Source organism: Ambystoma mexicanum, chromosome 11, assembly GCF_040938575.1.
Source record: "Ambystoma mexicanum isolate Mex_15411 chromosome 11, UKY_AmexF1_1, whole genome shotgun sequence".
In the NCBI taxonomy this organism is placed as follows: Eukaryota; Metazoa; Chordata; class Amphibia; order Caudata; family Ambystomatidae; genus Ambystoma; species Ambystoma mexicanum.
This window is the reverse complement of record NC_090934.1, coordinates 869,387,926-869,402,898: the sequence shown is the minus strand read 5'-3', so window position 1 is coordinate 869,402,898 and position 14,973 is coordinate 869,387,926. Positions and strand designations below refer to the sequence as shown.

General features: G+C 49.7%; 1 protein-coding gene across 1 annotated transcript in view; it reads left to right on the top strand.

Moving 5' to 3' along the window:
* Positions 1-656: 656 nt before the first annotated feature.
* The window catches only part of LOC138503859 (interferon-induced transmembrane protein 1-like), a 40,860-nt gene continuing 26,543 nt past the window's right edge, over positions 657-14,973 (top strand). The window contains exon 1 of the mRNA XM_069623918.1: positions 657-1,137. Within this exon, the coding sequence (XP_069480019.1) occupies positions 877-1,137 (261 nt within the window). The 5' untranslated portion in view covers positions 657-876. The remainder of the gene's footprint in view (positions 1,138-14,973) is intronic.

The window sequence follows — 14,973 nt, the reverse complement described above, 5'->3', positions numbered from 1 at the left end:
TCTCGGCTACCGAAGGCCGCCGTGGAAAGGGAAGAGGGGCTCCATAAGGAGCCCTGCCTTCCCTTTCCATGAAAGCCATCTTTGAATAGTATTTTCCTTCCATGGACGGGACCATTCAAGGAATAAACATACTTTTAATTAGCCCCATCCCAGCCCATGGGACGGGTGCTAATGGCGTTAAGCACCTGTTCCACTGCTTTGCTCAAGCCTATAACTCAGGCTGCCTGGCCGTTACCACCCGTTCCAGCGCCTTAGAACGGTGCTTAACACCACATTCAAGGTCACTACAACAAGCATTGGCAAAGCCAGTGAAGTTCTGTTGAAGACAAAGCCAACATTTTTGGCTGTACATAAATTTGCCAGGCACTGCTGTTAGATGGCCAAGTACTCCCAACGTGTTTCACCTGCTACCAACAATGGTTAGTCAATACCACTACGGCTGTGCCTGACAAGTGCCTTTCCCATGCCTACACAAAACCCCAAACTATTGGCATTACCAATGCTTGTTTCACCCACGGTTCCTTATTCCCCTTCTGCGGCCCCTTCGCTTCCCTTCCGCACACCCTTTCTTTCCCACATGTGTTTGTGTCCGCAGGGAGCAGCCCCTCCTGTTCTGTTGGCAGGGGTTTTGCAGCTCTGCCCGCCTACCCATAGCCAGGGTTGTTGCTGGGAATTCCACGCCTCCCGTCTGTCTGCGCTTCCTCTCCCTGCACTCGGATTGTGTCGTGCATGTGTACCACGTGCACGCGCTTTTTTCTAATACAAAGCTTGCGAGAAGTTAAGAGCGCGAGGGACCCGGAGAAACTTATAGCGTGTGAAATACGCTCGAAGTGCAACTGACGGCGGTTGACTCACGATCAGCAGCAAAGAGCGAGCATGGACAACGGAAACTTCCAGATGCCCGTCGCCGGCAGCTACCCCTACACCACCGGCCCCTATGAGCCGCTGAAGGAGGAGATGGAGGTGGGGGTGCTGTCTCGCCCCCACGGCACAGCCATCAACTCCACCACGGTGAACATGAGCACCGTGACCACCTACCAGCAGCCGCCCCGGGACCACATCATCTGGTCCATTTTCAATACCGTCTATTTTAACTTCTGCTGCCTGGGATTCCTGGCGCTCGTCTTCTCAGTCAAGGTGAGTCGGCGCTGTTTGCCTGTCCTGCGGGCGACCCCCCTTTTTGAGATGTATTACACTGTCATGGTTTCCACTTGAGCTGCTGCAGGTCTTGAACTTGATTATCGAAACCCTACAAGTTTGTCCTGCTTAGGACATCCCACTTAACAACTTTGAACGCTTGAAAACTGCGTGTATCGGTGACAAGTATGTATGCGCTTGCCATTGCTTATAGCCTGACCCGGCTGATTAAGAAAGCCTGTCTTTTTCAGGTTAAGGCCATAGCTCTTAACTTTTAGGGTCGCCAGGGCGGGTGAAAACGCCCGCTTTGCTTTTTGACAGGTCAGGCCCCATTGGAGTACATGGGCGTATAGTGGGCTTGTTGGGTGTTTCGGCTAATTGCAAGGCGGGTGAAACCCAGCATTGTTAAAGCTCTACGTATCCGATTATGGGCACGCACGATTTAGACGTGCCGCAAAACTGGCGAGGGCCAGTAGTTCCCCTTTCACTTCACTTATGTTACGGCACAGATGTCTAAGTAATGACCACTGGGGGAGACTAAAGGTGGGGCACGACCGGTACAAAAGGAGAAACTGGATTCCCAGTTTACTTGTGACAACCCTCCCTCCCCCCCCTCCGTTTTTGGAAGGGCAACTACGTGATCACGCAGATTGAGGGGAAAATACATGGCTGACAAGTTGGGGGGGAAGGGCAGTGCGGGACGGGTCTGTCTCTGGGAATATTTTGATGCATAAATATGCTGTGGAAAATGGCGGTTCATTAACCTAGCTTTCAGATGGGGGGTGGGGGGAGCGGGCTAAGTGGTGATGGGAGGGGCCACTTCAGCAAATAGGTGGGGTAAACTTGGAGGCTACGCCCCCACTGTTCTACCCCCCTCCCCATGGTCTTGTGTGGGGACCAACTATCAAATAGTATATTTTAAAGTGCAGTACCCAGAGAGGCAATGGAAGTCTTTCTTGAAAGTAGCAGCTTTAAAGTTTTACTGCGTTTGTTCAAGTACATTTTTCTGAACAAACACCTAAAACTTTAACACCGCCCCTTTCGGGGAAAGGCTTCCCTCACCTCCCTGCCTAACAAAATGCAAGTGCGCACATCCAGGGGTGCACCTAGGCTAAAATTTAGGCTGGGGCTAACCGTTCAAATGTTGGGAGAGGCGTTAACTTCAGACACAGTGGAGAAGTGGCAAACTTACTTGTGTGGGGGTATCTAACTTCTTTACTCATTGTAATGAGACTATTCTAGTGCAGCTTCAATGTTACAACCAGTTAACTCTCTCCTTTAAGTCTGAAACACCCACTTCGTGCAGATCCTGAAGGTCCTAGAAAGTGTGAAAATGGCAGATGGTCTGCAATGAAAGACCCAGTACCATAGCATAACAGGACATTGCAGAGTGTGCGGCAGCACTCTGGATGGCCCAAGCAATTTCAGTGGCCGGGAGCAACCAGGCAGAAAATGTAATGTTGCTTCAACCAGTTAGTCCGCTATACTAGAATCTCTGACTGGCTGGTGAGACTGTCTGCCTATCAAATCAAGTTATAAGAGACTGGAGAGGGCCAGTGCAGCAATAATGCAATTCTATGTGACAGTACTGGAGCCCCTAGCAGAGGAGCACCAGGGTACACCAATGTGTCCCTACACTTTTTAAAACTGTCCTCTTGTAAGGGTGTAAATGTAATCACTTATAAGCACTCCAATTTTTGCTGTTGAGGTCCGGGTGGCATTATATTATTTGCCCAGGATCACACTCTTACGCTAAACAGCCAAGCAGGGATTTTAACCTATGCTGCAGTTTGGTGACAGCCACCCTTTTCCCCGCTTTATTTGGAACAAATATTTAAGTTTTGGATGTCAAGAGCTAAAATAATAATGTCCTATAGAGTTTACTTGCAAAATACACAAATTGCATAGTGAGGCATCATGACAACATGTAAATCCTTATAGCAGCAGCATGTTGGGCCAAAATAATATCAGTGTACTTTTATTTTCCACATCCTGATGGAACACTATAAGATGCAAAAGGCAAAATATCTATTTACCCACTTTATTTTCAGTGCTTTAAGGCGCACATTAAGATAAGTTGTGTCATAAACTCACTTAGGTTTGGAGATTCGTCACAAACCTCCAGCGTCCTATGTATGGTTTTAAGTACATTCATCTAAGGACATCAAAGCAAACTTTACTTTTTAGCTTATCAAGCTATTAGACATGATGGGTATGAACACATATTTCAAAGGGTGCTTTATTGTGTTGCTCGCTTTAACTGTCACAGATTTGCAAGGGGACTGGTGGTATTTCAGTTGGAAAGTCACCATCGTGCATAAGAAAGGCTATGCTGCTGGTGATAAAAGAAACGTGTTGTCGAGTTCATTATGGCACTGGCTGTGACTCTTGGAAACAGTGGAAGAGACAAAATGCGCCCAGAAGCATGTTCCTGATCCTTTGACCTGGTAAAGGGCATGGAAGCCCCGCCCCTCAGCTAACATATTGGGGGGGCTTCAGCCCGGTCAGCTCATTGACGTTACATGCCTGGTGGGGGCGTATCGGCGCAAGAGGAGCAGATAGATCAGCTACTGCAGAAGGTCAGAAAGTGTGAAGGTCACGGGAGCAATCGCAGAAAATAGAAGGAAACGGTTATGCAGTTGCAAGCTGGAGCTACAGGGGACGCTGGGGGCGCACTTGTCGCCTTACTGCACCATAACACATATTTTGTATGCCTCCATTTCTGTAACTTCTTTATAACGAAATACATGTCAGACGCAGTTGGTCCTGCAGCGACCAGCCGACTAAATGATCAATTCCTTGCTACCAACCAACTCCACTTTGTATCTGTTAGGCCAAGGCTACCCCAACTGCAAATGTCCTTCACCCGCCTGCCGTTGCAGCGTTTAAGTTTTTGGTATCCCTGCCACATCCGTCAGGGCGGTTTCTGGCAATATGGCACCCTGGCAAACAGCTAAAGTGCCCCCCGCCCACTTGTGCACGGCTCCCGCAAATGCCGGAAACTTGCCTCCGCGGCATACCCAACATCAGTATGCCCCTCTTCTTTTAGACACAAAGTAGCAGAAGGTACAGCTTCCGCAGCTATGGGCCCAATGACCTGAGTTTGGCAAAAGCAATTGTTTTTTTCTTTCCCCCCACCCAGTTAAAGGCCTTGCCCCAGCCAGATGCACCTCTAACAACCAAACACCACAGTACATTATTCACATCGCCCATGCATTTCCATCTTTTTTTGACCGGCCCACGTGGATTAGCCTAGAGAGCCCATTGAAATCCATGGATGGTATTTGCCTAGTTGTGTTTATGAACTGGCTCCATGGTGGGTGACACGTGCCAACGCTGTGTGAGTTGCGTGGTATGCCTCCCTATTCTGTTCGGAAAGTATATCTTGCATGCGGTTATGCCGTGAAACAGGGCACACATCAGCCTCTGGTGCACATCGCACAAATTATCAACGTTATGCATACAGATAGTGCAGACCTTTATATAAATATAATATATATCATTTTTTATTTTTTTGGGAGTGCGGAATATTGTGGGCCAGAAAATAGCCTGACATTTTTCAAGTGTTACTCAGCCACATGACGGTTGCAATATGTTTTCAGGACGTTTTGGGAATGCCTAAATACCAATATCAGTAACTATCAGATAGGACTGAGTTCTGACACTTAGCCGGGCCACAAACATGCAACTTGTCCAGGCAGAGAACCAGCTTGTTATGGAGTAGGAGGAGGCACCTCCCTTTTCTGTGTGGCAGCACAACCTTTCCTGAATTTCCCCCCCCTCCCCACCCCCCACCCATCTACTGCCTGTTCCTATTTTTCGGCCAGCAATCTCTCCCTCATCATTTCTTCTTTTATTTAATTCCATTCTGTATTCCTTTTTTTGTTCAATCCACTGCTTTCTTTTGATCTTTTACCCCCTTTTAACATTTGACACTTAATTTGCTCTCTTGCTCGTTAATTGCCTTTTGTATTCCATACAATGTTCACTTTACCCCCACCCCCTCCCGCCCCCCCCCCCCACCCATCTCTTTTCTTTAATTCTGGCATGCGTGTACATTTTCTTTTTTATTCCTGTGTTCATGTACTTTGCCCTTTTCCGTGCACTGAACCCATCCTTCCTTAATCTTTCTCTCCTCCACTCCCCCCCACCCCCTTTCTCACTAAGCCCGTCCAGCACCAAGTTCCCCCCTCAGCCACCCTGCCTTTCTCTTTGGTTGTACTTGGATTTGGCTTGTCTGGCGTTTTTAGCTCCCACTCAGCCCTGGCAATCCCATCCCTGTGGGGGGCTAATTGTCCCAAGTTGTCTATGGCTGGCAGCGCCCTGCCCTGTGCAAGTTAGGTCCGTTTAGGATGATGGAGGTGCTAAGTGTGTGCGGGACGCGCTGCAGGGAAAAGCAAGCTTCTGTCTTGTGTCTCTGATTCGTGCACCGCTGACACGGACGTTACCCTGATGAGCCAGTCGGTCCCTGATGCAGGGGGGCAGATAAAAACTTGCCCCATCAACGCCCCTCCCCCACTCTTCCCGGGCCGTCACGCCCTTCGCCCGCCCCCAGAAACGGGTCTGAGTAGCGTGTTTATTCGGCAAGACTCGCCTCTCCCATGCTTGTCACAGTGGCCTAACCAATTATCCCCGACATCTTGTAGGGGCTCTGACCTTGAACTTTGCTTAACGTAGTGGTCATGTCTCGTTATAAATCTTGGTGGCACCGCGCCGCCTAGCCCCCCGTTGTTATGTGACTGAACAAAAATACTGGTGTGCTAAACAATAATTAAAATATTACTTTTCTTGTGACCTTGAAAGCACAGTGTGATCCAGCAAGTTTTCCATGACCATGTGTTAGAAGACCGTCCTTTTTAGTTTGGGCTATTAGGTGGCGCTAAGCCAACTATTGTAGTCGAGCACAGTGGGGGAAGAACTGGCAAATGAGGAGGGAGACACAGCTTGTAGGGGTTTGGTTATTTGCCCACCCATTCACTGCCCATGTCCATGCTAATATCTAAGGCCATTCACACCCAGTCCCTGCCCCTCTCAAAACACAGCCCCACTGAAACTCTTTGAGCTCACTTTAAACAAGCATTACCATCAAACTTTGCTCTTCAGTGCTCAAAGCAGTCTTCTGAGAGCTAATGACTTAATTGGAGTTGTAAATGCGCTAATGGTGTAATAAAAAATGTCTTAACCAGGCCTCGCTTCAGCCACACTCTAAGCACTGAGTGTCCTTCACTTAAGCTCTGTTAAAAACAAGCATTGGCAAAGCCAATAGTTTTGGCTTATGTACACGTATTGGGCATTTGCCAGGCATTGGATGCCCATGTACTTGCACCATTTTGCACCTTCACCTGCGGCCATCAATAGCCAGTTATTACCATTAAGCAGTGCCTGGCAAGTGCCTTTCCCATGCCTACAAAAAGCCCAAACGGCTGGAATTGCCAATGCTTGTTTCCCTCAGCATTTTGTAACGGCCAGTGTTTTCTTTTCCATTTGAAATCTTAAGTCCCAGAACTCCAAGCGAAAACACTGCTGTTTGGCCTTCTCACGCATGGCCTCGGGAAACATGTGAGCTCTGGCGATTATGAGGAGAATGGAACAAGCTATCTGTAGGATTGTGCGCTAAACAAAGACTGGCTGTGATTGTGTCCCCATCCTTCAACAACCAGTGTCTGGAGACCAACATTCCTTTACCAGTATTTCTCATTGTGCATCGGCTCTAATAGCGTTAAGGCCACGTTTTAAGTGACTTTTCCCTTTGTTGGAGGAATGCATCTGTAACCCACCACACAACAGACCCCTCTGTTGAGGGAGCCAACACTGCTTAAGCAGCCTTCTGGTGAGGCCCCAGTGCTGTTGGCATAGTGAGGGATGTGGTGAGTGGTGAGGGTGCAGATTTGTTTCGCTGAACCATTTCCAGGGCACTACCGCTGTGATGGAGTAAATGAGCTTTGGCCCCAAGTTCCATTATTGTAAATCCCCATAAGCGTGAGGCGGCTTATTCAGCGGAGAGCAACAAAATTGATTTTGGGACGGCTGGTGGGTTTCAGTGGAGCATTGTTAGGATGAGCGAGTAGCTTGGGTGAAGGGAGGTCCCCTTTTACATTTGAGGAGCTGGGGTGAGGAGGAGCAGGTCGGGGTTTGAAATTTAAGATTCACTGAGCAGAAGCTAAAACCAGCTCCTGGTGTCCGGCATCACCCAGTAGGCGGGAGATGCCACAGAGGAACCAGTAGTGAGTACCCAGCGCACAGAAAATCTAACTTCCACACGAGATGCACACTTTACGATTTTTCCTGTAACGTATGATTCATTATTTATTTATTTATTACATTTATAATACGCTCAGACCCTGAGGTATCACGACCTAGTTACAGACATCTTAACACCATTATTAAACATTATGCATAAGCAATAGACACATTGTGCTTGCAGTAACGGATACGGCAGAACTACATTGGGGCAAATCGGTTTAAGTGAGCTTCAACGGGGCTAGGGGTGAGAGAAAAGTTCTTCTACGGGTGCTAGTCTGTCATCAGATTAGTATTCATTGAATAATCAAGTTTTTAGTAGCTTTTTGAAGCAATGGAATTAATCTTTATTTATTCCATTATTATGTTTAAATGTGCACTAGATGTGTTTAATTCTTCTTTATTAACATTCTCAACTCCTCGGGTAATGTCACGTATACATGTTGTAAGGCACCAGTTGGACTGTGAGGCCAAAAGCAGTTCCTGGGAGCTGTTGGATTTAAGCTAACCATGCTCTCGAAGGCGAGAAGCGGGATCTAAATGGCTCCCAGCAACTTCGAACCATGTAGTTCTATCTACCTCATTGGAAGGCTGTCCTAGTCCCTCCATTTGCGGCTATCTTTGGTGGTGTATTGGGTTGAGTTAAGTGTGGCAGGAATTCTCTATCTGTGGGAGAGCATGGATACTGCAGAGGATGTGGGTATTTAGGCTGGAATTGGTGTACCCACTGTTACTGGCCCATGAGTGCCTCAATGTGTGTGCCTGGGGGATGTAGATCAGGTGCAACTAGTGTGTTCTTTACAAACCAGAATGTACTCGCAGATGCAGAACATGTGCTGCAACTGTAAGGGTCCTGTACACTAATCCTCTGTGTACATTATGACTGGGGTCCGCTGGGATGCAGAGTAGATGCTGTCCTAGTTTGTGCAGCTCTTGTTGTGTTGTGCTCTCGTATACACCCCATGTCTTCTCCTTCTGGGGGTGCCTGTCACTCTTTACTTAATCAGGCCTTTTGTTCAGCGCTACACATCCCCTTGCAATCGCTTGAGTAGTGCACTTGTCTGCCAGGGAGACCCAGTGAAGAGGATTAATCGTGTCGGTAGGTGGACCTCCTCAGGCATCCTAGCCCTGCGGTCGAGTACTAGTCGCATGCTGGTCTAAGCAGCTTTCACTTGCTCACTTAGTGGTATCTGTGGTCGACCAGTGACGTGCCCTCATAGAGGGGGAGGCGGCCTGACTAGAGTAAAGCATAGCACAATATTGGTTGGAGTACAAGAGTATGTCAACATAGAGATGTAAAACCCTTGAGGGGTGCACTTGGATTTCCGAGATCCACGGAGACTGTTTTTGCTGCATCCCAGGGCTGGGAAAATTCGTCCCAATGACCAGCTCTGATCATGTTCTAGCAATATACTCTTTATCAACTTCTGCAATATCCAGAAGACAGATTTATTGAGCAGCTCGGGTTAGTCCACAAACTTTTTTTTTTCTCCATGGGTAAACGCATCCGTTTCCTATAAAATTGCCTAAGCACTTACACTTTCAGTTATTCCTTAATTGTATTCAACAGCGCTTGAGGTTATCGTGGGACTTGCAGGTTTCATTATTAGTATGTAATTACGAGTGCTGGGATGCAAAGTCCTTTTTGCCAATAGGAATGGGTTGGCCGAAGTGTCATATCGTGGCAAGGAGCCGTTTCAGCCAAGCTCGGTGTGAACCAGTCTTTTCCCCATCGTAAATCCCGTACTTAAAGCCTTGAAAAGATAAGAGGTGATACTGCTCCTGCCCAATAGATGTCGCTGTCGCCTATGCTGCCCATGTTTAGAACCACATTCTCAGGAATGTAGACAATTCTTATTTGTCTTGTAATTCTCGGAAGACAATACTTTGTTTTGTTGCCACGTGTGTTTGTGTTGTCATTAACCTTGTTAAATGGCATTACAGAGCATTGAGTTACTATGGAATATTTGGTCTGATGAAAAAGATGTCTGCAGATTCATTATATACATCACTGTGGTGGCCCACCTCCGGTCACCTGGGCGGGCCACACGAAGCGCCCGGGTCACCTGGCAGAGCAGTTCAGCTGCGGTCATGCGCACCACAGGGGCAGGGGTCACCCTGCTGGATCCGGGCCACACACAAAAGCTGGGGGCACCAGGCACTCAGCAGCTTCGGCCGTGGAATCATCCAGGCGAGGCGGTCAGACAAGGGCGTGATTACACGGCAAACCCCACACTCAAGAAGGACACAGACAAGAGTTGCCGCTTCCTGGGGCGCTTGTTCTTCTTCTTGCTGATAGATTTTTATCCATCAGCGGTGATTTTTGGATACCGAGGCTTGAGGCTCATTACTCCATCTTCTCGGGTGGAGTATGTAGTCGTGGGCTCTGCGGCACTGATCTTTATGTGCCAGCAGAGCACCATGTCATGATGCTTTCTCTTAAAGGGGCACCAAACCGACACATAACTGGTCCACCCATAGCATCCCTCCTTTATTATAACAAAAAAAAACCTACAACGCACTGCCAATAACGAGCCTGTACTGGGGTCTAAACATGGTGCATTCCAGTCCACGCACCAGTACTATGCGTGCAGTCTGAGCAGCGACTAACAAACTGTTCAACACTGCAAACAGACAGGTGTGTTCCCGTCCTCACGCCCCATGTAGGCCCGATGGCGGGCGCTATGACTCAGAAGATGCCCGGATCAAACTGGCTGCTTGCGCTGCTGCAGGACAAGAACACTTTCCCCTGATCTTCTTCCTCAGCAAAGGTCATACACCCCCCTCCTTTGCTATTTAGCCACCTGGACTTCTGCCACTCTGGGGGGTTTTCTTCCCCCGCTCTCCTTTGACCCACTCCCTGCCGGAGGCCCCACCATGCTGGCCAGCGTTGGGGCAAGGCACACGCGTGCGAAGTGATCCACCTTTCCGCACCTCCCACAGATGCGTCCTTTGGCGGGGCATTACTGCGCATGCAGGAGATCCCACCCGCACTGATGGCATATGGTGGCACCGGGGTCCCTCCGTAGCCAATCCCCTCCCCTCTCCTCGTTGGCCTACCTACTTGCCGACTGCTGACACTTCCTTCAACTTGACACGTTGCAAGGGGGCTTCTAGCTTGAGGTGTTGCCTGGATAGGTCCATGGCCGAGGCACACCTCTGCCAACTCTTGGGCACGACCGAGTTCTAGTATACGTTCCAGGGTTAGCGCTGGATCCCTCAGGACTTGTTTGTGCAGCTTAGATGAGCTACAGCCCTAGATGATCTGCACTCTGAACTTGTCCTCCTCAAAGTTCCCCAGTGCACAGGATAACGCAATGCCACACAGCTTTCCATGAAATGCATCAAGGCTCTCTCCTTCCTCTTGCCTCGTGCACCTCATCCTGAACTGTTCATAGTCCCTGTGGACCATGGGCCTGAAGTACTCATTCAGTGCTGCAATGGCTGTGCCATATGACTGGTCTCTGGGCTGCAGGCTCCTAAACAGCCTCTGGACAGCCGGGCCGGCTGAGTACAGGAGGGTTGAACGTCTCGCTCTATCCTTGACTTCCACTGCCTCAAAATACAGCTCCAGGTTTTCCACACATGCCGTCCACCGGGGCTGTAGACTGGCAGGTGCACCCACGGCATCGAAGGGATACAGAGGCGCCAGCTGACCACCCTGTGGACAAACCACCTCATTCTATTCCTCCATGATGGTTAAAGGGTGTGGCGCAGTATGCGCTCATTGTTGATGGACCCCTAAGCTGGCTGACCAGAGTGGAAGTTCTTGAGGGCGCAAGAGCACTCCTTCCAGAGCCGCTACCCTCTCGGGGCCTTATTGGTGGCAGTGACTGGACGAGGTTTAATGACTCCGCTGACCACCGGTCACTGCGGGCGCACAAGCACTCCTTTAGGAGCCGCTACCCTTGTTGGTGCTAAAACAGGCACGAGGAGTCGATGTGCCATTTCTTCCTTCTTGCCAAGGTTCCGAGTGCCCCTGCCCCTCTGAATCAGTATGCTGACCCACCTCGGGGCTACAGCAACCTCGAGATGCTGCCTGACTGTCTATGGGCACCCTTCCTCGTTCTGGGTCGTTACAGGCCCTTTTACTGTTGCTCATGAGCCACCCTTTTCTTATTTTTTTTTTCCACAGCCCGGTGTTACTGGGCCATACCCCCTCCTTTGTTCAGTCACTGGGGGAGGCGCATGGCCTTGATTACCTGGACACCACGCCCCTTTTCTTTGTTCAGCAGTGGCCGCGGCACCTCCTACACCACGCGGCCAGCACCGCAGCTTTCAACTGCGCGGGCCGGACATCACCAGCTGGTACACACTCCCACGGCGATCCCGCGGCGCCTCCCCACATGCGGCTGGTGCTGCCGCCAATACTCGCCACAGCCGCGGCAGATGTTCCGTCTGTCCACGGCGGCAGCCCGTGCTTTGCAGCACGGGCCCTGGGCCACCTGCAACGGCTGACACCGCACACACGCGGCTCGAACCTCGTTGCCAGTGTGGTGGCCCGCCTCTGGTCACTGGGGCAGGCCACACGAAACGCCAGGGTCAACTGGAAAAGCAGTTTGGTTGCAGTCACGCAGCACCCCAGGGGCAGGTGTCACCCTGCTTGATACGGGGCACCGGATCCAAAGACACAAGCTGGGTGCACCCAGCACTCAGCAGCCTCGGCTCTGGCCTCATCCAGGCAAGGCGGTCAGACAAGGCCGTGATCACACGGCAAACCCCACACTCAAGAAGGACAAAGACACGAGTTGCCGCTTCCTGGGGCTCTGCTGCACTGATCTTTACGTGCGCCCAGAGCCCCTTTTATTGGAGGAGCGTTATGACGCTTTCTCTTAAGGGGCACCAAACCCACACATAACTGGGCCACCCATAACAATCACTTTACACACTTTATTTTGTATTTATTAAAAAAAAACATTTTTACAATGGATTTGATTCACTACCATGCCAGATAAGAAAACTCAACTGCATCTGTTAGACCACCCTCTTGGCTGTACAATCCAGACTCCTTTTGCAATTATTCTGAGCTATGTGCGATTCTCAGGCCTCGCAAGGTGCTATTTGGTTCCCGATCCCAAATTTAGTTTTGTGACTATAGGTGCTCATTTCTTATCCCACTTTGCAGTGCTGGGCGTGAAGTACGTTTGACCTCTCCCAAAGCGTTTCCAGGTACAGGTCATGTATTGCCGAAATATAGTTTTGGTCTTTTGTGTGCTACATAATATTTGATCATTGTATTTCTGAAACCGTGCATCGTTGACGTTTTGGGAGCACAAGAGGAACATTCAGGGTGGACCAGGACACTTGTAAAGCGATACGTGTGATTTTTGATTAAACTTGCTGTCTCTTTTAATGGATTGATGTTCTTCCCAGAGGGAGGGAGGACTGTACGGTAGGCTGTATTCATTACACCGTGTAGGGAATGCTTCTAGAACTGGAGGGGCGGCGGTAAAGGCACGGAGTTCCGTGCAAAACACAGGATGAGCAACACCACAAAGACACAGCCAGCTACCATTGGCGACCATGCAAGGTTGTCTAATGCTTCGGAAGTTCGGCCTTTGATACCGCTAGCAAGCCTTATCTATAAAAAGCAAAATTATCTTATCGCTGTTTGCACACCGTTTACACAGTGCCTGCTGGCAAAACATTGTGTGGCTCGTGGATTCAAAGGTTGCATTTCACTGGCATGGTATACAGTGGCACTGCTAGTGGGGTTGGGGGGGCTGGAACCTCCTATGAAATCTTGTCGCTCTCGCTGCACTGTCTGCAGTGCTGTGTTCGCCCGCATGCGCACGCACCCCCCCACACACACACACAGGGCTGCATCAATGCTGCCCACGGCAATGAAGAGCTGTTAAGTTCCCGAGCAGCCCATCCAATCAGAATGTAGCGCACAAAACCGCTAATGATGGGCAGAGGTGTTGCTAGGGGGGGCACTGAGGGGGCTATAGGCCCGGGTCTTTTGGTTGTAGCCCTGGATAGAAGCTCAGGGACTACAACCAAAAGGCTAGCTAGCCCCGAATCCCACCAGTCCCGACCTTAGCCCTTGATCTTTTGATCTTTTCCAGACCTAGCAACACCCCTGATTATGGGTCATTAGTGACTTGTGGACAAAAGCTTCTGTGCAGGAGTGTACATTAACCTACCAAGTTACCCAAAACTAAATACCAAGTTACCCAAAACAACACGCTTAGAGCTGCTTTAAGCATCCCGAAAAGAGACCATATCACTCAAGCCAGACAGGCAGCGCATTGGCTACCAGTCAAAGACCGAATCACCTTTAAAATTCTCACCATCACTCAAAATGTCTCAATCTCATTGTTCCTTCATGCCTGTCAGAAACCCTAACTAGGACCAAATCCACACGACCCATCAGATCAAATTACACCAACCAGATCAACATCCCGCACATCAACAGGGCCAAAGCTGGGGGGCGGGGGTTAGGATTCCCACACTTGGCTCCTAAACTCTGGAACGCTCTCCCCTCTGACCACAGAGCTGAGACAACTCTCACTGTCTTCCGGAAACACTTGAAAACTGCCCTCTTCAACTAAACCTTCCCCACTCCAACATCCTACTTTTCACACACCACCCCAAATTTTCTCACACTACATTATGTATTTCGTGTAAGATGTAAAATGTATGGTGTTTAAGCATGTACCATGTTGGCTTCCTTCCTGCAACAAAGCTCTGCTCCTATCTCTGTAACTAAGTTTTGATCACCTTCTGTAACAAGTGTTGCGATGCCTAAGGGCTGCTGTGCGCTCAACAAATACGAATAAATAAATAACCTTTTATCGCCTCCCCTTTTTTTGTCTGTGGCCCCCCTACATTGATTACAGGCGACGCCACTGGTGGCGTACCCTGTCCCTTCTTCCTCTTAAGTCCTATCTGGGCCCCTTATGCAGACTTGTTAACATGGCCAGTCGGGAACCTGGTGGCCACTCCCTGACCCCTGGAACGCCCAGTTTACGCCTTGCTGTTGCCTCATTTTCCCATCCCTAGCACGGTGCTGCCTACAGAACTAGAGCACAGATTTGTGGAAAACTTAACGGCCACCTTTTCAAGCAAGTCAGCAGTAGAACAATCACTTTAACATTTCCAGCATCCTTCCCCTTTTACTCAATTCAGCTTTAAGTAATTGAGCATAATCCAGGTCTCGCTCCCAACTTCCTGAGTGTCTCCATCCCACCAGCCACCCCTCACCCGCCCCCCCCCCGCTCACGCTGAATTGGATATCCCCTGGTATTGGGCTGCGGGGAGCGCTGTTTGATCTTGCCAGCTGGGAGGCCTGGGGGGTGGTGGGTGCACATGTTCTTGGCCTGTCCTGGGTCCCCTCTCCCGCCCGCCTTGTCTGATGGTCATTTCATCTTTAAAAGGCTATTCTGCTGTGCTCGATCGTCTGTGTATCCGTCACCTGTGACCAGACCTAATCAGTAAAAAAGTTAATACCTGCAAAAAAAATCTGTTAGAGAGTGGTGGGCAGGTGAATCTGTGGCAACCCGCTGCAAAAGAGGCACAATGTCCCTCACCTGGGCTATTTAACCCCCTGCAGTGATGCCACTGGCGGCCAGGTGATCCTTCCCTTTTTCCCCA